This window comes from Canis lupus, chromosome 5 (assembly GCF_011100685.1).
Source record: "Canis lupus familiaris isolate Mischka breed German Shepherd chromosome 5, alternate assembly UU_Cfam_GSD_1.0, whole genome shotgun sequence".
Classification (NCBI taxonomy): domain Eukaryota; kingdom Metazoa; phylum Chordata; class Mammalia; order Carnivora; family Canidae; genus Canis; species Canis lupus.
In genome coordinates, this window is record NC_049226.1 from 25,319,636 (window position 1) to 25,344,810 (window position 25,175).

Below are 25,175 nucleotides of genomic sequence, written 5' to 3' on the forward strand. Positions count from 1 at the left end.
AACTTTTTAGCAAAATCAATGACTATTCTTAATGGTAAAAAGCATAATTTGTGTCTAATTTTCAGTGGAAGCAGATACATATAGAATTAAATGAGGTAATGGGAAAATCAGCAGGAGATACACTATACAATCAAAATAATATAGTAATAATTATTATATGTGATTATGTATAATAACTATAATTATAATATTATTTTATTTTTTAAAAGATTTTATTTATTTATTCATGAGAGACACAGAGAGAGAGAGAGAGAGAGAGGCAGAGACACAGGCAGAGGGAGAAACAGGCTCCGTGGAGGGAGCCCCATGCAGGACTTGATCCCAGGACTCCAGGATCACGCCCTGGGCCAAAAGCAGGCACTAAACCACTGAGCCACCCAGGGATCCCCAATATTATGATTTTAAAAGAGAAGCCTAAATTTCCTGTGCTAAGAGAACCTATGTGGTTAGCAATTTATTCAGCAGGTTGAGAAAGAATATTTATATGTACATATATTTTAAAGATTTTATTTATTTATTCATGAGAGACACAGAGATAGGGAGGCAGAGATATGGGCAGAGGGAGAAGCAGACTCCTCCATACAGGGAGCCTGATGTGGGACTCCGTCCAGGGACTCAGGGATCACGTCCTGAGCCGAAGGCAGGCGCTTAACCGTTGAGCCACCCAGGCATCCCAAGAATATTTATATTTTTGAAAGGTCACATGTGAGAGTACACACTTTTTATAACTTTAATGCCTATTTAAAATCTGTGGATAAGAGATGTCTCTGAATCAACTGAGTGGATGTTTCCAAAATATAAAAGGAGACCTCAAAAAGCATTTATATTTATTTGGGTCCTCATAAGCAATCGGGTCGAATTAAAGTTAAAAGCATACAGCAAAGGTGTTTGGATTTTTGTTTGTGTTTAAATACACACAGCCCACACCTTGGAAGGACCAGTCCTTAAGAAAAAAAAAAAAAACACAATACACAAAAGATGCTTTAGCATCTGTATCCTAGAGGAGCTAAAGCTGGAGCTCCTGAACTTTTATAGAGGAGTGGAGAAGGTGGGGGGGGTGCTCATCCTCTTTGCTACAGGGGGAAGCACAGCCTGGGACCCCTCTTTTGGGGACTCTCATTTGCCGCTTCTTCCCATCCCTTCCCCTAACGTCAGAACAGATCTGGGGCTTTTCTGGAGCTAAATAAGCAGGCGCAGTGGGGCCGGGCGCCCAGAGCGGCTGCTGGTTTGCCACGAGGCCAGCTCGGGAATGGAGCAGCTCCGGCGCAAACTGGAGGCGAGTGTGTTCGTGGGCTTTGAGGAGCCTTTCTCTCCGTTCTCCTTAAGGTTTCGGAGCAGCACTGGCAGCCAAGTGCAAACAGACCGCGTGCCTGGCGTACAGAGCCGGGAGCAGGAGAGGCGTTCCGAGGCTGCCCGGGGCTCCCCCGGCCGGGCTCAGGTACCGAGGGGCGGAGGAAGCGCGCCCGGCCCGCGCTCCGGCCGCGCGGCTGCAGGTGGCCAGCGGCGCTGTCCAGCACGAGCGCCCAGCCCCGGCGCCCAGCCCCAGCGCCCAGCCCCAGCGCCCAGCCCGCCGACGCGCAGCAACGGGGCTCTCGCCCGGGACGCCGTCCTCGGTCGCCGCCTCCCGGCCCGGGGCTCCCCCGAGCGTCCGCGGCCTCGACCCAGGCCCACCGTCAGCCCCGCCCCCCGCCCGAGCTCCCCGCAGGCTGCGCGCAGACACGTTGCCGCTGCCCTTCCCTGGTACGCGCGTCCTCTGGGCCGGGCGGGCTGCGCCGACTGGCCTTTCCCCTTGGCCTCAGAACTTCCATAAACTCGGAGGAGGGCAGGGAGACGGCAGCCGCGTCCCCGAGGTTCCGGAGGGAGGCGTCCCGCCCCCGCCTGCCCCCCGCTGCGTCTCCCGCGGGCGCGGGCCGGGGCGAGGCGCTGGGGCCCTTTGGCCGGATCCGAGCCACCGCGCGCCCCTCCTTGGAGGCGGCGGAGGGGGCGACGGGGAGGGCGCGCGGGGGACGGCGGCCGAGTGTCCTCGTTGCTCCCGAAACGTGGCGACAGGCGAGGCAGAGACTCGCAATGAGTATGATGGCGACACGTGATACCGGCGGAGGGAGCGCGTGGGGGGGGGGGGGACGATAAAGGGAGAAGGAGGGAGGCGGGCGGCGAGGGGCGGGAGGACAGAGGGAAGGGGGGCGCGATCGGCGCGGGCGGCAGAAGCTCAGCCTCCCGGCCCGCCGCCCGCCGCCCGCCGCCCGCCGCCCGCGGTCGCGCACTCGCAGCCTCCCCGCCGGCGCGAGCGGAGCCCCAGGAGCGCAGAGGCGGCGCCGCGAGCAGCAGCAGCGGAGGCGGCGGCCCCTCGCCTCACCCCGCCGCCGCCGCCGCCGCCGCCGCCGCCGCCGCGCCCGGGCCGCAAGTTCCCGCCATGAGCAGCCGCCTCTGCGGGCTCCGCGGCTCCGGGGACCCCCTCCCGGCCGGGCGCCGCCGCAGCGCCCCGCGGCCCCGACGCGCCTGACCCGCCGCCCGCGTCCCCGCCGCCGCCTCGGCCGCCGCCGCGCCGCCCGCAGCATGTCTCGGAGGAAGATCTCGTCCGAGTCCTTCAGCTCGCTGGGCTCCGACTACCTGGAGACCAGCCCCGAGGACGAGGGGGAGTGCCCGCTGGCTAGGCTCTGCTGGAACGGCAGCCGGAGCCCGCCGGGGCCGCCCGAGCCCCGCGCGGCCGCCGCCCGAGCCCCCGCCGCGGCCCCGGCCCCGGCCCCGGCCCCGGCCCCGGCCGCCTGCTCCTCCTCCTCCTCCTCCTCCGCCGCCGCCGCCGCCGCCGCCGCCGCCACGGCCGGGGCCAGGAGGGCGCAGCGCCGGAGGCGGGTCAACCTGGACTCGCTGGGCGAGAGCATCAGCCGCCTGACGGCGCCCTCGGTGAGCGGGGATCGGGACGGCGGCGCCGGGAGAGCGGGGCGTGCGCGGCGAGCCCGGCCGCTGGGGGGCGAGCCCCGGGCGGCCCCGGCCCTGCGCGCGGCCGGAGGGGGGCGCGAGAGCGCGGCCGGAGGGGGGCGCGGGAGCGCGGCGGGGCGCGGCGGGGCGCGGCGGGGCGGGGCGGGGCGCGGCGGGGCGGGCTGAGGCGCCCGGGTGCCCCGATTGCGGGGCCGGGGCCGGGGCGTCCCCCCGAGCCGCGCGCCTGGCCCGCCGTCCGCCCCCGGCGGCCCTGGCTGCTTCACACCCACCTGTTCTCCGTCCCGCAAACTTTCCCAGGCGCCGTGTTGTGTCTGCACGTCCCCCTGGCGGGTCCCTCGTTTGCATCTCCGGGATCCCGGAGGAGCCCCTACCCCTTCCAGGAAACTCTTCCGCTCTGGTTTCCCACACTCTCTTGGTCGCAGCCTGACCTTCTCTGACATCTCGGAATTCCACAGGCGCTCTGCCTCCTGTGTTGCATCCCTTTTCCCAAGCATCTTCAGGAACTGGCTGTCAGATACTTTTTTGAGTTGCCCTCAAACGATGAAACCTCCAGCCTCGACTCTTCGGTTTTCTCCCCAGCCCTCTCCCCCCTCCTTATTCCCTGAGCATCCACTGGCTCAACTTTCTTCTCTGGGTAAACCTGGTGTCTGCCTCCCGAAACGGTCTGCTGTTTCTCGCACCCCTGCCTCCTCTTTCAGGTCCTTTTCCCTGGTTCTTCAGTGCTTCCTCCCTCATTTTGTCGTGGCCGCCTTCTGTATTTTTACTCCTTTATAAATGTCTTGAATTACCAGGTGCCCTCCTAACCCTCTCTAAACTTGTACGCACTCGGGGTGTGTGTATCAGTACTTGCAGGTACTTGCAGGTGTCCTTCAGACTGCCCCACGTTCTAGACATTTTCCCGTAGCACTTCTGCCTCCTTCCTGCTCAGGCTACTCAGCTGCCCTTGATTTTTACCGACTGCAGGGATGCCGGACCCCTGTTCCAGTCTTTCTCTGGCCGATGAGCTCTGTTCGGAAGGAATCCCCTCCACCGCAGACAGAATCCTGGAGATTCGGTGTCAAACCTCCATCCATCCACTGTTTATTCTCATTCCGGTCTTGGGTCCCAGGGCTTCCACTCCTGACAGAAGAACTTTTACCTAAGCACCCCTGGGACTCTCCTTAGTTTTTCAAAGTTTCCAAAATGAATGGGAATATCATTGATCTTATTTGACCACTCTGGAGTTTCAGTTACAGAGTATTAATACCAGGCATTCCTACAAATATTTCCGTGGCCTTTGCATTGAAAAACAACCTTCTCTTTCATTTAACGATGAAACTCTTCTTCGCATCTTCTTTGCCTTGTGCATTTTCCCTTGCACATATCTTTTGCCACTTGTTCCATTGATAACCTAGTAACAAAAGTCAGAATGGGGTGACTACTGTTTGCTATTCTTTATTGCAAATATTTCCAAGAAGCATAATCTTAGAAACTATTTGATGTTGCAGATTGTTGAAATTATAAACCTTTACAAAAGCAGGACAGTAATCCTGCTCGTCTGTAGTTTTGTGTCAGTATTTCAAGCTACATTTGTGCAGTGTAGTAATTCCTCAGTACAACAGATTTGTCTCTGATACAGTGATTTGCTTGAAGATAATGACTAGTTTGGAAAGGTTTTTTTTTAATTTTATTTTTATAAGAAAGGTTTGTTTTTATAATATCCGAGTTTTCTTTTTGCCTGCGAATCAGAATTTACAAATCTCTATGGCATGTGCCTCTGGTAATGCCACTGTCACTGAAGACTATTCTCAACAGCTTATGTGAGAGGTGGGTAAAATAATCTGAATCCAAATATTTACTGCCAGAATAAGAGCAAGGAAGTAGTTTCTGGCTTTTACCTTTATAAGTCAATTTTGAATGACGCTAGTTGTTTGACGGATAAAAAGCATGTACCTACATAATGGCTATGGTAAGATAAGGATAAGAACTCTATTAGCTAGCATACTGACAATATACAGGTAAATATAATGTGAATCTTTTCAGCCTCATAAGGCACGTATAAACAAATTTGCTAACCATAGCAAACCGTATAGACTTGGTAACACAAAGACAACAGAAAGATTATATTTCAAAGCAGTGGCTTACTTTTGTAATATCCACTCCTGTTTTTTTATTTGCCTGTCTAGAACCTTGCTTCAAGAAGTTTCAGCAGATTTGTTTTCCTACATGGTTTGCACTCTAAACTTCTCTGAAAACACCTGGGGAGACAAATGATGTCTTTTCCATTCTCTTTCATTAGAGCCGAATGACTTTTTTAAATAAATAATTTCATAAAGAATAATTGTTACCAGAGCATTTGGAGGTGGGAATATCTAGCTGTTTTGAGCGCTGGGAACCTTTCCTACACTCATCCTTGCTGTGGAAGTTCCTGCTTTCCTACTGGCCTCATCATGGAATGTCATCTCAATCACTGGAGGTTGGTTCTTTATTCAGAATAATCTGCCAGGAGGAAATGAATTTAATAAATATGAGTATTGCCAAGTAATTAAGTTAGTTGTTTGATCATTGGAAAATCCAAACTCAGGTTTTTGACATTTTGATAGTCACATTTAGATACGTCACACCATTTAAATGATAAAAGTAATGTGAATTGATGAAATCGAAAAAATTCTGGAATTCGGGGGACCTGATTCTCATTCCCTGTGCCTTGGATGACTAGCTACCTACATATTTCTGTGCATATGACTTTCACTCTCTAGAAGCCTTCTTGGCTGCAAGGTGTTATACTTAGGATCCCTCCCTGCTCTTGCACTCTATGAAGACATATTTTTTAAGTTTTTGATAAACTTTATAAGGGCATATAAAAGAAAAGCAGGCCCTATGAGTTCTAAAACTTTGAAGAGAGTAGATTACTTCCTTAAATAGGGACACCACGGTATTATTTTTTGATGCAATTATTAAAAAAAAAATTTGTGGCTCTACTGTGTGGCAAGTATTGTGTAAAGTGCTGGTAATACAAATTCCAAACAAAACATTCCCAGTCTTTGACCTCATGGAACTTCTTTAATTATAGCCTTTATTTTAAGGAAGCTATATTGAAGGAAAACAAAAGAACGCCAATTGTCTTGGAGCTGTCTAGGGGAAGTTTATTTATCATTCACTTTGGATAATTTTGTTTACTGTGAATCTCTAGGGCACAGCCATAACAATAAAAATAAACCTAAAGACCTGGATGTAGATGCATAAATTGCTTATTACATTATTTATTTTGAAATAATTTACTTGGGAACACATATGGAGAAACAGCTGGGGATTTTACATCAGGGGTGAATTGAGTAACTCATCTATTTCTATTTTGTTCTTATAAATTGGAGTTGCTGGGAACCCTATCACTTAGCCCCTGTTACTTATTGGTTTGGGGCTTGCTAATGTCAGCCTGTCAGTGAAGATATTCCAGGAGACCGATTTAAGGCCATGGCTTCCCTAGTTTACTTGTCAGAGAACTATGGGCTGTTAACAGCATTGCAGGTGGCTCTGAAGACCTCAGAAGCTATGGCAGCAGAATGACAGACAAAAAAAAGTCACAAAACTGAAGTATTGCACATAAGGGTTCAAGGAAACCTACTGATGGAAAATAATCCAAGAAACCGAGAGAACAGCGAGGAAAAAAATGTGACAGAAGCCTGGATTCAAGTAGCAAAAAAAACCCCTAAATTGTTTCATTATTTGTAGAAAAGAATTTATATTGATACATGCTTAGGAAAAAGTAGAAGGACATAAAAAATACATATTTAGCGTCCCCTGATATTAAATAAAAGGAATTCTCTAACATTCTCTGACATGTATAAACCCTCAGAAAAAAAAACCCTTAGAATGTGACCATGTTCTAACATGTAAATAGCGAAAGATAAAGTGTATTTGTGAGATAGGATGTTTCATCAATTTACGTATCTTTTTGAAGTTTTTATAATTTGGGGCTCAACATGGCTAACAAAGTTCTGAAACACATTCATTAAAATTAAAAAGTTAGACAAAAGATATTCTAAAAGTTCTATATTTTTGTATTTGTAGGAATTAGATGCTATAATCTGAAACTGGAATTTAATGGCCATTTAGTGCCTTTCTCTGCCTCATCCCTAATCATCAGGAAACAACATGGCGGGGCTGAAGGATTGGGAATTTGACAATGGTGGGTTTCAATACCTCTATGAGCTCCTTACTAAGTGTGAAACCCTGGAAAGGCAACTCCTACCTTCTCAGAGCCTTAGTTTCACATTTTGTGGAATATGAATAAAAACTACCTTCTAGATTTGTTGTGAAAGAGGAGCACTCTTTTTTGTGAAACTTTTCAACTCAATCAAATGTTAGTTTCAGACCAAGATCCATTAATTTAAACCAAAGTTGAATGTCTCTAAATGATCTAAAATTGTTCTTTTTTCCTTTTTTTTTTTTTTTACAATAATTTACTTGCTAGTAACCTTATGGAAAGAGTTTATGGGTAAACTGATGTCATGTAGTCAGAAACAAAACAAAAAAAAAGGTGATAAGGAGGAGTTTATTTTGTTGGCATAGCCCAACCAATCCATTAAAAAAATTAAAATTGGAGTCCCATTTTGGCTCCCTGGCTAGGACTCCTGTGTGTGCACAAGCATATGTAATCATTGCAAATTCAAATATTTCCAGCAAACTGCTGAATGCTGTGTGGCAAGATGAAAACTAATCTTGTAAATTCTCTAAAAATACAAGCACATATATATTTGGTGGAATTTGGATATTTCACAATAAATCACTTTTAGATTAGAAAGAAAATAAAAGAGGTGACAGAGAAACTGCTTATTTTATTTGCCCGAGAATTTCAAGCATTCCCCATCCATTGCATTCAAACTAGTTTGTACATGTGTTCAGGGGTTTAGGCAACTGAGAGGTGCAACAGTTACCCAGCTACTGGCATTTGTGTTTTGTGGACAGCACTCTATTCCAGTTTGGCTACTGGTTCAATTGTTAAGCCTTCTTTCTGAAGATGAATTTTGACAATGGGAAATGCCATCGGGTAATTAGTTTATAGGCAGAGGTGATAAGTGACTATATATTCGTCTTAGTATTTGATTTATGTACCTTGAAATACTTGGGGATGTGTGGGGAGAGCACTGTAACCTGTTACCCCTCTGCTATCATCATGGCTCTCGTCGTTGTCCTTTATTTTGTCTTGTTCCCTCTGTCAAATGGAGCTGAAGGTAAAAATTGAAAAAAATACATATTTCATTGAATATGATAGTAAAATAAATGCATTGTCTCTGAATATATGTCATTTGCTGTGAGTTAGCAAGAAGATAGAATGATCTCTTGGAATTTCACACCTATGTAGGAAGAAAAAAAATTAACCGACCTAGCAGGGAGAATATTTGCTAGGGCTATCTGGTGATGAAGTTTCTCTGCAGGCCCTTATTTGATGCATGAGCTAGAGATTTAGCTCAAAAGTTAAAGTTCCCCTTTTTGAATTCTCTTACCTTGATACTTTTTTTTTTCTAAGATTTTATTTACTTATTCATGAGAGACACAGAGAGAGACAGAGTGAGAAGCAGGCTCCAGGCAGGGAGCCCGATGTGGGACTCAATCCCTGGACTCCAGGATTATACCCTGGGCTGAAGGCAGATGCTCAACTGCTGAGCCGCCCAGGCATCCCTTACCTTGATACTCTTATGTTTATCCCATATTTAGCACGGTACCTGGGACCTGATGGCTGGTCAATAAAATGCTCAGAATAAATGAATGGATGTTCTTTGTTTAATTGTCCAATTACATAATTTGTTTTGTATTTGATGTTTGTGGTGTTATATTTGGTTCCATCAAAACAAAATATTTAGATTTTGTACCCGGCCTGTGAGAGGTACTTTCCAGTATGCAAACCTGTTCAAGTTTTACTTACATCTGCCATTTAAAGTGAGACTTCAGAATGCAGTCGTGTTGTAAGACACAGGTAGAATAGTTTCCTCCTCTTGCAGCATGTTGAGTGGCCCGTGTGTATTTTAAGGAATTAGGTAAATGTGGTGACTCTCCTCCGCTTTCCTTATATTTTCTGCTTAGACTTTTTGTACAGTTCTCTCCCAAATGAGAGAAAAATGTTTGTCAGCAAGTGGGCTACTGCTGCCAAAAATGCAGTGTTAGGGGATGGAATGACATAATCTTGCTCCTCAAATATCACTTCGGGACAGGATCCGGAGACCTAGAAGTATGTGCTGTAAGCTCAGAGCACCTCATAAAATTGAAAATTCCAGACTAGAGTGATTTAGGAAGTCAGGGAGCTGGAAATATCTCTGAAGCCTGGAGATTTGTTGGGCTGTGGTGGGAAATGGAGAAACAGCGAACATTCCTATAAATAGAACAGTGAGAAGTCACTTTCTGTACAGGCTTTATTTGAGGCTTATTAAACAGATCTTCCTTTAAGCTAGTGGTTATCGAACCACAGTGAACATAAGAAATAGCTGAAGGAAGATACAGAAATGCAGAATCCAGGGCCTTTTCCTCAGAAGGTCTAGCTTGTAGCTCTGGGGAGGGGCCAAGACTAAATTTTAAACCATGCTCCAGGTGACTGATAAAGGCACACCAAAGTTGTGCTTAAAGGAGACTGAATTCTGTACCTTCAGGATCTTCAAGGCTTCAGGGTCATTGATCTAGGTTCAGTGAGCTGTACAGACTGCTTTTTTTTTTTTTTTTTTTTTAAAGACTGAATCTGGAAGTGACTACTTTGTCAGTGAATATGTCCCAGGCACTTATTGCCCTAACAGGGACAGAATAAAGGTGGTGACTTGAGCCACATCTTATATGGTATCATTAATGTTCAGAATAATCTTGTTGGTTGTGCTGTAGAAGGTATCCAACATTTCACTATTTATAGTTTCGATTATTTGTGACTCTTTTCCCATTTTTCCTGTGGATGCTTTGTTAGCTTCCCTAAGTTCATGTTCAGTAGGTCACATGTCATTGCCTTCAGTGTCCTGTGGCCTCTTTCCTCAGAATTCAGAAACAGGTATTTTTTTTAAAGATTTTATTTATTTATTCATGAGAGACACACAGAGAGAGGCAGAGACACTGCAGAGGGAGAAGCAGGGTCCCCCACCCCCGCCCCGGGAGCCCGATGTGGAACTTGATCCCAGGATCCCGGGATCATGACCTGAGCCAAAGGCAGATGCTCAACCACTGAGCCACCCAGGCATCCCCAGAAACAGATATTCATGTTTGAGCCAGTAGAGGAGACGGGAGAAGAAGGGAGGAGTAGGGAAGAGAAAGATTGTTTTGAGGGTCCACTTGACATTACTTTCAGCGTCTGGTTTTCAGAATGAGACTGACATGGCATTTCTCAAATGTTCCACCTACCGGTTCCTTTTGGAGCAGTGACTTGTTTGTATGCCAATACATTTTCTTTCTTAAAGGTGAAGGGAGAGAGAAACAGATCTGGATGCCAGAATTTTTTTTTTTTCCTAGAAAAGAAGTGATAGGACATTCAGATAGCAGACATATAGAACCCCCCTTCAAACCCTACTAAAACATGACAAATACAATAATAGTTGCTAATATCTACCTCTGTAGCCAATTAGTCTTTCTCTCTCTTTCAGGGGCTAAATTGGGTAGGAGTCTAGTTGAACTCTCCAAATAAATGGTGATCCAACATTTGCAGAAATTTGCATTTGTAGAGAACTCTAGAACCAGTCTGTCATGAGAGGAGGCTGTGTGTGTGTGTGTGGAAATCCTGCATCTCTTAATTGTAAGTCCTTGAAGTCACCTTGACTCCTTTTCCTTTAACTGTGTTGTATTTGTTATGTGTGAGTCTGCTGTGCCCAGTGGAGGAAATAAAAACATTCTAAAACATGCTTCTATTTCTTGTTGCTTTATGCCTATGCTTTTTCATGCATGAACCCTCCAACATAATACTGGGAAAGACTGGTTCTTCTAATTAGTTTTGTGCATACACAACCACAGATGGACAAATAGACGCATCCATCTTGTTTCTTGTCACTGCATTATTTTCCCTGGGGAATTCTAAGTTACCACTCATATCTCTATAATAGGACTTATTGTGTGGTAATGTGATTTTGGTTTGTTCTGCCTCCTTGAAACAGAGATCTATGTATGTTCATGTCTAGCAGAAAGTCTGATTTACAAAGGCACCCAATAAATGTTACGAGAATGAATAAATGTTGAATAAATCCTTGTATCGTTTGTGGTGTATCTGGTAGTGCTTTGCAGGCTACCACAATTTTGTGCTGCCATATTTTAGTTGATTGTTTTAACTGTTCTGTTTGTAGTTGTAGCTGAATTACAAAAAAGTGTAAATATAACATATTTTACAGTGCTTTGATATTTTTGGAACACTTCTGTATTGTGTGTTCTATTGGAGCTTCACAATAATCTATAGATTTTATTCCATTTAGTTAGTATGATTATCTTAAATTATCTTACATGACTATAAACACAGTAACTGTTTGGGAGAGCATATGTGCTCTCACTTTATAGGCATTTGTATATTTTCTGTTAAACAGATGTGGATCTCTATAAGATATAGAAATAGTATCTCCACTATGCTATTTTATTCATTATTATTTAAATGTTTAAGAAATCTTATGTTATCAAACATTATACTAAATAAAAATCTTCACAAACCATTACATCCACATACCTATTCTACAGTAACCACTATAGAATACTAATGGCACTGGGGGTGCCTGGGTGGCTCACTTGGTTAAGTGTTTGACTTTTGATTTCATCTCAGGTCATGATCTCAGCATCGTGAAATTGAGACCCATGTTGAGCTCTGCACTCAGCGGGGAGTCTGCTTAAGATTCTTTCCCCTTCTTGTCGCTCGCTTCCTGTTATGCTTTGTCTCTTTCTTTCTAAAATTAATAAGTCTTAAAAGATATATTTTTTATTTATTATAATAAATAATAAATATTTAATATAAATAAATAATATCTAATAAATAATAAATAAATATTTATTATAGATATATTTTTTAAACTAGGCTTTGGAGGGATAGAATCTTTAGGAAAGTGGTAAAGTTAGAAATTGTTGATTTAAGGAATGGAGAAGAAAATTGACTGGAATCAGGTAGATGTATTGTTGGGTATTTTTTGAGGGCCTAGCTGGGGTTGGAGATAATGAATTTGTAGCCTACAAATTCCTAAACTGAGATGACGAGTATGACTTGGTAGGTACGAAGGGGCAAAGGTATGCATTATGCATTAAAAGGCCTATATGTCAGATTGAGTCTGAGGTGTTTTGGGGCAATCATTGAAGTGGAGGGTTTTGTCTTGGGAAATAATGAGGGAGAATGTCACGTGGGGCAGGCTGTGATAGTCAAAGTCATTTCTAACCATCCGTATTGGATGCAGATCGGATATCAAGCTTATTTAACTTATATCTGGATCTTATTCTTTTGCTATTGAATTAATTCTGTTAGAATAGCTGATTGGTCCTCCTCCAGGTCATCCTCCCTCCTTCCTCCAAAAACAAAACAAAACAAAACAAAAAAAAACCCCCCAAAACCCCAGATTCAATAACTCATAACAAGTTAGTGATTGTGAAACTCAGTTCTATCTGCTTGATTGGAACTTACATGATGTTTTCAGAGTCAGAATTAATCCTTGAAAAATAGAAGAACAAAAAAAAAAAAAAGAAAAAAGAAAAATAGAAGAACATTCAGTTACATCATTCATTGCATTGTTTATGGGCTCCTAGTTGCTATACAATGAAGTTTCCTCCTCTCAGACTTGATACGTTGCTTCTTGAGTATGAAAACCTACGGAAATTACAGTAATGCTGGTTGCCAATACGTTTCCTATTATATTGGAGATAATAGTATTTTCTTCCTTCTTTTCTTTTCTTTTCTTTTCTTTTCTTTTCTTTTCTTTTCTTTTCTTTTCTTTTCTTTTGCTTTCCTTTCCTCTCCTCTCCATCTTTCTCTTTCTCTCTTTCCCCTCCCTCCCTCCTTCCTTTTTCTAGCAGATATTTTTTTTATCTTTTCAGGTAGTTTTTGGTGATCCAGACATTCTAAGTAAACTGTTACATATGCAGTAGCAATCTGTGAATAGATGAATTTCAATAAAATACTCTTAAAGGTTAAGCAATTTTTTCTTATTAATTAGTCTTTGATCGTCCCAGAGCCTGTCTTATAGGATTTAGTGCCTCAGTACCTCAGTGTCATCATTGTGCATTATAATGACCACTTTACATGTAGATGTGTGGACATTGTGGCAAGTGGAATGTCTTAGATAACCAGATGTTTCATAACAGGACATTTCTTTGATATGGAGTCACCAGAGAACCACAGTTCTTGTAGCCTCAAAGTTCTCACCATCCAGTGGGGTGGGGTCTCTTAGGCAAAGGGAGGCAAAGTAGGAGTGGATTTTAAAAGAATTTTTAACTTTTAGGGTTCTCTGTATCATTTGGCTGATGTGCTTGTTTTGTTTTCTTGAAAAATGCCTGTATGTGTGTGTATGTGTATGTGCACGGAAGCTAAAATTCAATAAATGCTGCATTCTGATTTTTATTTTAATTTGACTTTGGGGAAATAACTTCCGTCTCTGTTTCCCATTTTGAAATCATATATAATAATATTAATCTCTTACTTAAGGGTAAATATGTAATAAAATGTGAATAGTGAAGTGAAGACATTGTGTTTAACTATTATGACTGGCTTCATTGTGCTGCTTTGCTGATTTTTTGAGGACCAAGGCATTGGTCCGATTCTTTTACTCCCTACGTTCTGAGAAAAGAACAGGTTTTTGAGTCAGACATGATCTCTAGTCATTATTTTGTGCATTCTTGGATAAGCCTCTAGAAGGCACAGTTTCTTACCTATAAAATGAAGGTGGCTGGTTAGCTCAGTTGGTTGGAGCATGGTGCTGATAAAATGAAGGTAATACTTAATTTATTGGATTATGGAGATGAGAAGGATAATGATAGCACAGTATTTTGAATACAGTAAATAATCAATGTTAGCTCCTTTCTCCAATCCTCTTTTTAATTTTTTTATTTTTATTTTTCAAAGATTTTATTTATTCATTCATGACAGACACAGAGAGGGAGAGAGAGAGGCAGAGACACAGGCAGAGGGAGATGCAGGCTCCATGAAGGGAGCCCGACATGGGACTCCATCCCGGGTCTCCAGGATCTGGCCCTGGGCTGAAGGTGATGCTAAACTGCTGAGCCACCAGGGCTGCCCTCTTCAACCCCTTTTTATCAGCTATTTAACCAATCTGCATATTGTTGATCACATCTCCTTCAGTTACCTTCAGCCAGTTTTTGGCAAAATCTGTAGCTACTCCATTTTGTTATAAGGAGTATCTTGTTCAGCATTCTTGTGCTTTTTGTAGGAAATATTTTCAACATCTTTGGGTATGCAACCTTTCAGGGTTATGAAATCTTCCAGGAATTCTGTCCTAGAAATCCAAAACACAACCACAAGCTCATTGGCCTCTATTTCATTCATGCATTCCCTTAACTCTCACATTCATTCATTCAGAGAGCATTTATTTACCAAATGAGCACTTAGTGATTCACTCAGTGTGCACGCAGTGTGCATTCAACAACATGCATGAAGTAGGACATTTAGACAGAAATTCGATATGGTCCTTTTGGATTTAAAAAACATAAAACCCACATTTAAAAAATTACCAAATAATGTACAGAAGAGCTACTTCTGCCCCTCCCACTGTCTTTCCCTTCCATCCTACACCAGCCTTTCTTTATTTGGCATATGCAGAGGCTATATGGGTAAAGGAAAAGTTTGTATGTAAAAAGACCATTTGGGGACGCCTGGGTGGCTCAGCAGTTGAGCATCTGCCTTTGGCTCAGAGTATGATCCTGGGGTTGGGGATCAAGTTCCACATTGGGCTCCCTGTGAGGAACCTGCTTCTCCCTCTGCCTATGTCTCTGCCTCTCTCTCTGTGTTTCTTACAAATAAATAAAAAGACCATTTGAAATACAATGATGATGATGATGATGATGATGATGATGATGATGACAGTAATAATAGTGTTGACTTACCAAGCCCTTACCATGTACCGGGCACCAGGCTAAGTGCTGTACACGCTTTGTTTAATTAGGTCCTCCCAGCAGTACTGCTGGAGTGATGCTTTACCATGCATGGTCTACTAGGCATCAAAGAGCCTACCTTTCTGACCTCTGGCAGAGTTTGGGTATAAAGACGAACAACAGCTTTATTGCTTTGTGGGCCAAGGAGGCTGCAGCAGGCTAAGATCTTCAAAATTGCCCATCTGCCCGGAGGAAGGGGCTGTGGGGCTTCTAGGGAAAGGCGATTTCGATGGGAACTGTGTATGTGGTACATTAGGCATGTTGTTAGGGTGGTACTGGGTTCCTGAAAAAAAAAAAAAAAGGGTTAGGAGAGAGGGGACTTTGGGGGAAGAGATAGGAAAAAGATTAGTTTGGAATTGAGCCTCCCTGAAGCATCAGTGAAGGTGTTTTGCTTTTCCTACAGCTTTAGGCTCTGAAGGGGATTGCAGGCTCTGCAGACAGCAGCCCCCCCTTACCAAGGCTCTCAGCAACCTGTTTATTTTCATCAGGACACTCACATCAGATGTTATCCTCTCTATTTACTGTGTGCATATGTGCTACATATAATGTAAGCCCTGTCAGGACAGAGGTGCTCTCAGAGCTGTTCAAGGTGGTCTTTGCAGTGCCTCCCATAGTCCTGGCTGGTGGTGGGTGGTTCGCGGCGGATCTTTATTGACTCGATGAGCAAGTGTCATTTTGAAAGAAGTCGTAGCACTTGGAAGAGAAAGAACAGAATCTAAAAGAATCCACAAAACTTATAGGGTGGGAGAAGGGGAATTAACGTGTGTTAGGCGTTTAGGTTTTCCTAGTGTGTGTCTGTGCATTTGTAAAATAATCTCATCAGATTCAGAGAAGTGGAGTAACTTGCCTAGGATCACAGTTAATGACTGAGATAAGATTAGAATCCTGGTGTGTTTGTCTCCGAACTCTCTGTTCCCTCCAATGTGTTGTGTATTTTGAGCCTCTGTGAGTGTGGTAGACATTTTGATGCAGCACCCAGATGCCCCTTTAGAAATGAAGGGCTTATTCCCCTAGATGCTAGCCATGCTGCTGACAGTCACCCTCCACTGTCGGTCCCCAGGCATGCATTGCCTGGACTGAAGAAAGCTACCTTGCTCATGGTCATGCCCCATTCCAGTGACTAATGAGCAGGGGGCTAGGAAAGCTTGATCTTCTTGTCCTCATTTAGCCAGCTCTGAAGGGAGAACTCTGTGCAGGGTCACCTGAGGCCTCCCCTGAGCCTGCCCCCCAGTCCAACTCCTCCTCTTTCCCGTCTGCCTCCTTCTATACTCTTTCAGGGGTATTGATTCCAGGAGCACCCCCTAATAAGCTTTCTGAATGCTCATCTTCTCAGAGTGTGCTTTCCAGGGAGTCCAACCTGAGACAGTGGGTTTGAGAACCAATAAAAGTGCCACAGTCAGCAATGGGGAGGTAGCATTTGGGAGAACTATAATGATAACCTGGGGTTTGGATTTTTTGAATTTAGGTGCACATGGTTAGCTCTGTTGTGTGAGTTCTTTGAGGACTTGGCAGTACCGGATCACCAGCCTCAGCACACTGGGTGCCTGTCACATGGTAGGCAATCTCCTTATTAAATGGACAGTGAGAGCTGTGAGATTGGGTTTTGGTAAGGGCTGATGGAGATAGTAGCTAATATCTTGAAAACTGACAAGCTCCCTGAGTGAAAGAGAGAGAGGCACAGATAATAACAGCATCGAGAAGCATTATACAAAGAGAACCAGAAGAATGTAGGGGCCTTTTTTGTTTGTTTGCTTGTGGGTGTGGGAGGTAGCCGCAGAGCAGCTGGGAACAAGGGCTGTAGTGGTGGATATTTGTGAAATGATGAGAATTTAAGGATGGTGCTTTCAAGCCCAGACCAAGATTCTGCTGGGGGCTTTAGAAAAGTGATGTCCATCCTGCCTCTGAGATAGAAGCCTACCTAAAGAGGGAATATAGGATGAGTCAACAAAGGATATTGTAAGCATAAATTTCTCATCCAAGACTTTTGGCAATACAAGTGAAAATAGAGAAACAGTTGGAAGCGCGGGTGAGGCCAAATCAAAGTTTATTAAAGAAGTGGAGACTCAGGTTTGAAGGTGACATAATAGTCAAAAAAAAGTTGGAGATGGATGAGATAGATAGGCTTTCGGAAAGGATAGGCTTGATCTAGCGACATTTGTGAGCTCCTTGGCTAAGCATGATGATGCTTTCCCTTTACCCAAGGGGAAACAATGGTGCATGAATGGTGTGGTGCAAAGGCAGCTGGCAGTGTTTGGTTTTACTTACACCTCCTTTATTACAGTCTCGTCCTGATTTTATAACTCAGTGATCGGTCATTTTTTATACCTAATGAGTGTTGAATTTAAATAGTCATACTATTTGCAGTTCTCTAGGTATATTTTAACTCTAGTAGCTACACTGATGATGGGATGTCAAATGAGGCCAGAAATGTCACTAATTCATCCCTCAGAAATTTTATACTCAAATCATGAAGTACCTTTTTTCATTTGTGTATTCTACTGAATATAACTTTTGGATTGTTTTACCGATCTGAGAACGCCAGATTTTAATACTACTAAAGATAGGATTTTGTAAGCTGATTAGCATGTGGCAGGGACTGTTCTTTGATTTGTGCTTGTATTACTGTGTTCTCTTTCAGTTTTAAAGGTAATTTGAGATATATATTTTATATACATAACCCCTTTTCCTACCCTTGCCATGTCTGATATGACTTTGCTTAGTGTGAGAGCTTTTTGACCCAGAAGGAAAGGTCACTAATGGAAGGTTCTCTCCAGGGATTGGGAGCCAAGTGAATAGGACACTACTTTGTTGTTATATCAAATGTAATTCACACGGTTGAAAGGCCATGGGGAAGGTAAAACAAGGTCAGGCAGGGCATACGCAATCAAATGTAGCTTATTGGCTCTCTCGTTTTCCTTCTTGGGATGAATTTTGCTCAACTTCATCAAATAAAGATTTTTGTCTATTTTATATACTGGCAAATCCCCGGGTTCCCAGTGCCTGGCACATAGTAGTAGCTAGTCAATAAATCTTTGTTAAATGAATAAATTCAGAGTGAATTAAGAATATTTATTCTAACTGTACCATGCAAATGTGTGAGAAACAAATGAGTTGATAAATAATGTACTTTAGGATGAAAATCAGTAGCAGTAGCAAAAACAAAATAAGGCAGATTATACAGATGTAAGTAATTATTACACCTTATTATTTTTTCCTTAATCATATATTTACTATATGTGCACTGTGCATACTTGACTTTATTGTGTCATTAGCCAAAACATAAGATCTATGGAGGAGAAAATGAGGCTAGTAATCGGCAGGTTGAAAATGAAATCGTATTGGGTTTTCCTTATGTACTCTTACATCCACTATACTAGTAAGTTTACATGATGTACTAGGAGGAAAGAATAAGTTTCTTCTACATGATCAGACTATATTAAAAAAAATTCAACACTAGTTCATTAAACAGAGACTTGTTGTTGGCTTTTTCTGTGCTAGAAATTGGCAATGTCTTAGTTACATGGGAAGAAAGAATACTTAAAGTCAGCCCCTTTATCTTGTGAATTCTGTTGCAAACATTTCAGGATCCAATCTTCAAAAAGAGTTTATCTTTCTTCCAAACTGTTTCTTGAGTAAAGTCTTCTCAAGGGAAAGCAAGAACTTTTGGAAGAAAAATTCGCATTACCCCAACAGTAAATTTAAGGAGAACCTGACGCCATACTAGCGAGAAGCCTGTCATCTTAATTCAGTTAAGTTTCTGGAGACCTCAACAAAACCAAGTATCTTGTTTAAATGCCTGTTGACCAAATTCTCCCAGTGCAGGGTTACTCTGTCTTCCAATTGGACGTTTTCCTTGTGTGGTTGGTTTAATTTGTGTATGAGAGATGTCTTGATTTTTGAACATTGTCTTATGAAATATTTGATTTTTAATTTAAGGAATTTATTTGCTTTTCACTAAGGAAAGGGTGCAGAGATTGTTTCAGATGTGGTTTCCGTATGGTATTTACAGATAGAAACATGAATTTATTTTAAGAGCATGTTATATATTTACGTATTTACCTTTATGTGTCTATGTAACAAATGTATGTATGTATGTGTGTATCTGTCTATCTACTATTGATTATGTGGGGCAGAAGAGAAATAGCTCTGTCATTGGATTCTGAATTAAAAACTGCCATTCAGTAGAAATCCGGAGTAGCTGTAATTACTCTCATTGTGTCTTTTAAAAATTTTCCACAAGTAGTGAAAATGTCTTTTACCTCCATAACAAAAGAATCTGCCTCTAAAGGCATTTCTTGTAAGGAGCGATAATGATGAGATAATTGTGTTGTAATGGAACACAGACTGAGGGAACATTTACTGAGAGTAAATTTTAGCTACTATTGTAATTCCCTCTGATGCTTCAGACACATATGAGGGAGTTCCTTAGTGTGGATGCTGGAGAAGAAAGTTTATTGTTTCCTCCTGACATAAAGATCAGTAACACTTTGTGGACCTGACAGTGTTTGCAAGCTATGAAGTCTTCCCTTCTCTCTCTCTCTCTCTCTCTCTCTCTCTCTCTCTCTCTCTCGTAAACGTACTGCCATTCTAAACATGTTTCAAAGAAAACCAGCCTTTCCTTTTGTTCTGAGTTAAATTCTTTCTCCAAAGTGTGCTTGCAGGGGATCCCTGGGTGGTGCAGCGGTTTGGCGCCTGCCTTTGGCCCAGGGCGCGATCCTGGAGACCCGGGATCGAATCCCACGTCGGGCTCCCAGTACATGGAGCCTGCTTCTCCCTCTGCCTGTGTCTCTGCCTCTCTCTCTCTCTCTGTGTGTGACTATCATAAATAAATACAAATTAAAAACAAAAAAAAACAAACAAAAAGAAACCAAAGTGTGCTTTCAAAGTACGAACCTAACTTTTGGGCTGCAGGAGAATGGATGGGATTTATCCACAGCTTGGAAGGAGCTAACTGTGCAAAGTCTAGTGTGTGAGGCTGCTGCCTGCTGGTATTTTAAGCACTTGGGGAGTTTTCTCCTTATTCAGCTGTGTTTTAGGGATGGGAGTTGGGGGAAGATGGAAGAAATCAAATACTGAGTTAAGTTCTAAGTGTAATTTCCCACTATTAGCCTTGCATTCTTGACTGTTGAGAAAAGTCTAGGTCTCAAATATCTAGTTATCACAGATATCCAATTATTGATTATAGCAGTGGGATATATCATCTTAATCAATGGCATTAATGATGACAGTAATGAAAGAAATTGCTAATTTCATTGGATATGTAATTAGAAAAAACATTTGGCTGCAAGTTACCCCAAGAGATATCGTAATTTTTCAAAGCATACATATTAGTAAGTAACTTTCAAGTATGGGTCTATAAAAATGTTACCATTTTTATGGTAAAACCATATATAAGGTATAAGGGTAAAAATGTGATCAGACCAGCAATTCTTGGCCATTAAATAAGGTATTCAGGTACTTTATGTGATTTATAAATCAAATCAAGATATGCCTGCCTGGAAATATTTTAAAAACCTAAGGTAACAAAGTTTATTATTTTATTCTTCCGGAGTAACTAACAGAAATGTAAGTGAGAGCATATCAAAGTAGAGCATATCAAGGTTTCTGCCCTGGTGTTTTGTAGTAGTTTAAACCCTGATACGTTATGAGTTAAGATTGAGAAAAATTGTGAAGTAGGGACATTTATGTCTGGTTGTCCCTCTTCTCAACTTATCTCTCTCTCCCTCTCTCCATTTATCAAAATCTCATGCCACAAAAATCTGCCATGAGTCTCTCCCACTAAACAAATCAGACTGTATTTTAATCAGACTGTATTTTAAATAGCTTATATTAAATTATTAGTTGAAAACTACCTCCCTTGATTTTAGTGCCTTAAAGGAGTGGAAAGTAAGTTTGGGGTTGGGAGGATTGGAAATGGATGGGATGGAGATAACACTCTTGGTGAACCTAAAATCCTAAAATCAAACCTGGTTGTCTGGTCCCACAAAGCTCTAGGATATATTGATGGCCATACAAGTGGTATGACCTCATATAGCTGCAGTAGGTTATCTAATGTTCTTGGTCTGTAGAAATCAAGTAGATACATCAGGATATATATATATATATATATCCTGATGTATCTATATAAATTCTTTGTGTGGTGTTATACTTATTAATTTGGTATCATAAACTATTATGTGTTATTTTAAGAGAGCCATCACTGCTACTTCAGAGTTCATTTGAAATAAAGCTCACAGGGCCAAATGAGGCAGCCGGTGCCCTTATGTTTTATAATGCTTAGAGCTTCTGGAGATTTTGCTACTTAAATGAGTAAATTACTGATTAATATGTGTTGTGTCCATTATTGATGCCACTGCACTGGGTTTGCCTTGGAAACTCCAGTTAAGAGCCCTTGTACGCACAAGGAAATTAAAATGTTTTTGAAGCTGGGAAGTGCTGAATGATATCCTGTCACTATCTTGCTCCTAAGCATCATATCATTACAATTCTCATTGTTTGGTGTGAATGTGTATATATGACTTGCATGGGTCAACATTTGAATGATATTTGTAGAGCTGATTGGCAGAGTAAGATATTTAAAACCTGTATAGTATTCTAGAAAGAATTTGAAAAAATAATACTGTGCCAGAAACCTTTCTCTTCTGTAGGCAGCTGTTCCCAATATCCCTTTCTTACTCACATCCTTTTACCCCCCACTCCGTTTCCCATTTCCTAATTTTCCGTTAGGTAATGAGACGAACAAATGGCTAAGAATTACTACATAGCTAAAAGTTTGGTTCTAATGTGAACAAATTTTGATGTCTTTTGTTGGAGTTCTTCTAAAATGACCACAACCATTCTTATTATGATGGGCATTTTTGTGATAAATAGCTTAATTTGATTAGTTGTTAGTATAAGCCGATTTGAAGAGAATTTTAAAAAATCAGGGGCTTTCACCCACTGTATTTTTTTTTTAACACCAAAGAACAGAAAGCATAGTGACATTTTTTTTTTCCTTCTTAATTTTCCCCACTTCAGGACCGTGAGGGAATGATGTGGTAACCTACACTTTCCGTACAGAAGAGCCACTAGCAGTGAATGACATCTTTTTTAGAGTTTACGAAGCATATTTTTTAAGACACATTATCCCACCCTGATTCATGCAGGAGATGGCATAAAGGAGACAGGACAAGAATTATCATTAACTCCAATGTTAGGATAAGGAAGCTAAAGTTCAGAGAGGAGAAGTGACTTGCCCAAAGTAAAGAAGCCGGCAACCACGTGTACCTTGTGTCCTGTGTCTAGCCCTTTCCACCCTGGTGTGTCTGTCCACATGTCCATGAATTATTCCATCCTCAGCAAACATTGTATGTGTACATTGTTCAGCAGGAACTCCCTACTTCACCCCTTATATGGTTCCTATTGTGACTTGCTAAGGGGTGGCTGCTAGCAATTTCCTCCAGGTTTTCCTGAACCTTACCTCTTCTTGTGAATTGTTGAGATCCTGAGTGTGCTGTGACTCCCACATAGACCTGTGTCAGAAACCACAAGGGCTCTTTGTTCATCAGGGCTCTGTTTCAGGCTGACCCAGTTCTCCTGTCCACTGTCATGATTGTGTGCTCCAGGCTCCCATGGGTAAGGCATCTATGACGGGAGTGACAGAACCATTACACTGCCAACAGCTTAGCTTATGCTGCAGAGCCTGGGAAGAGCAGTGACGTTACTTCTAGCTTGGTTTCTGAATATGAAGGAAGGTATGGTGATCACAGAAATTGTTTCATGAGTGAGGGCATATATTTCTCTTCTTAGATTGCATATAATTGTGCATAACCCATACATACACATATCTTGGTGTAACACTTTGCTAGAAGGAGTGGGGGAGCAATGTAATAGTTATTATATAATGGAGTTATCCCTAGATTTTAAAAATGTGCTCATATAGAGTTAAATGAAAAAAAGTAAGGCTTTTCACATCGTGCAGCATTAATGTTCTCCTACCTGCATGTTTTTTTCAGAGTGAAATGTGACGATTCTGTACCTCTGCTCAGGAATGTAGCACATCATAAACACTGATGACGTAGCCGTCATTATCTGCCTAGTGAGCACGTTTCATATCCGTCTGGATCATCAGATTGTAGTTAACACTAAATCTGCCTATATTTAGGCTCTCGAGTTCTATCTTCCCAGAGAGGCGGAAGCAGCAGAACTGGGCAGGACCCGCCTGAGGTAGTCTATGGATGGTTCAGTATGTGAGACTCTTAAACTCCAAGGACCTGTTTTTGTCAGTGTCCTGAAGTCATCAGACTCTTAGCATCTGACTGGCTAAGCAATTCACCCCACATCACCTGGGTTCGCATCTGCATGACAATTTACTTATTTATAATGATCAGTAACTGTGAAATGAGGCTTATTACTCCATGTCTGTCTGGTCAGCATGTTTCTTACCTGCTCAGGCTACATGATGAGCCAAGTCATAATTAAAAGTTTGCTTTCATCCACTTGGCATCAAAGCAAAACTCATGCCGAATTCTTCAATCCGGTTTAAGGAGCTGGCTCTCTGGTTGTAGGGTGTAGACTTGCTAGAGACACCTGATGCACCACGGCCGTTCCCAAGAGTCCCCTTTAGTCAAGGTGGCTGGAGAATTTCTTTAGTTTAGGAATTCTCTTTCTCCATGTGACAGAGGGCCAGTATGCCCCTGAACAGTGTTGGATAGTTGGATAGTTTCATAAACTATTCTCCTCATTTCTCTTTCCTTTGGGCTGCCCTCTCTAACTTTGCCCTCTTTCCCAGAGCCCTGTCTTCATCTCCTTTACCAATGTTGCTTCTGTGTCTCAGTGGCCCACTTTGCCCAGAGCTGCACGTTGGGCTGCATGATTGGAGTTAACTCTCTGTCACCCTTTTACAAATTAACGTTTAAGCTGGTGCATTTAGGGTTACAAAACATTTCCCCACTTTGTGTGTTAATTTTATAATTTAACTGTCAGGCAGGAAATATTACTTCCCTTATTTCCAGGCTCTTGTTGGGAAAACACCACTCTGTGGCTTCCAAGCACTGGAAACAATAGGGAATTCTTTGGAAATCCTCAAGCAGAAGGCTGCAAAGAGGTCGTAAAGGGCTAGAAATTATTTCCTGACATGAGGACTGTTCCTATCCGGTAGGGTATTCAGGAGTTGAAATGGCACTAATTAGCTTTGCAGCATCTAATTGGCATCTTCGGGCTGTGAGGCATGCCTGGCGACTGTCCTAGATGTTAGACATGGTCAGTTTAGTTCAATTTAACAATTTTTTGACTACTTGCTCATCAAGAGATTTGTTTTTCATAGAATCATCGTTTAACACATATATATGTATCATACTTTGTACTTTTATTTCATTTTGCCCTGAGAAGTAGTTGTGCTAGGAATTTCTCTATTTTATAAAAAAAAGGAAACTGAGGTTTAGAAAAATAAAAAGCTGTACCCAAAATCACACAATCTAGCCGAGTTAATTCCTTTCAACCGTAACCTTTTTTGTCTTGAGTATAGAAGAATGGATTTCAGTTTAGAAAAGCAGATTAAAAGCTTGGCTTTTTGGAGGCAGGCATACAGAGAGGAGACACATATGTAGACTTAGACACTACCTACATGACTTGGGCATGTTTTTTGATTTGTCTGGGGTGAGTTTCCTTCACATTTATAAAATTGGGGTGATATTTCTTCCTCTTGTATGGGATTTTTGTAAGGACTAAATGAGTTGTTGCATGTAACATGTTGGGCTTGGTGTTTGATACTTAGCAGTCAACAATGTGTTGACTTCTCTGACAATGTTTAATCCAGAAAATTTAGCATTATTTCACTTTGTGGACTGAGTCAGCCCTGGGCCATCTGTGAGATTCTGTTTGGTGTGAGGGTTTGGGAAGGAGCCACGTCCTTCCTGGTTTGTAGGACAGCATGATCCACTGCCCTGAGAAGGTGTCTAGAACCAGTACCATCTTCTCTCCATATTTTTATTCAGTCTACTTTTTATTCAGATGGCCAAGTGGACAAAGATGTGACCAGTCAAGCATGTTTCTCCCCAAATTACCCAATACAGAAGACAACAATCATATCAGAACTATTTAAATGAGAATAACAATTTGTGAATTTGGGAAAACAAAATGAAAATATTGTTCTCATATACATTACAAATAAATAAAGGAAACAAGGG

At 42.4% G+C, this 25,175-nt stretch overlaps 1 protein-coding gene across 4 annotated transcripts in view; it reads left to right on the plus strand.

Moving 5' to 3' along the window:
* Positions 1-1,945: 1,945 nt before the first annotated feature.
* The window catches only part of GUCY1A2 (guanylate cyclase 1 soluble subunit alpha 2), a 428,485-nt gene continuing 405,255 nt past the window's right edge, over positions 1,946-25,175 (plus strand). For 3 of the 4 annotated variants that reach the window (XR_005359351.1, XM_038536320.1, XM_038536321.1), the window contains exon 1: positions 2,557-2,904. Coding sequence is in view for 2 of the 4 variants with exons in the window: in XM_038536320.1 (XP_038392248.1) it covers positions 2,557-2,904 (348 nt within the window). In the remaining 2 variants the exon portion in view is untranslated. Of the gene's footprint in view, positions 2,072-2,556; positions 2,905-25,175 lie in introns of those variants that run through there. The other variant, XM_038536322.1, reaches the window with a different exon arrangement.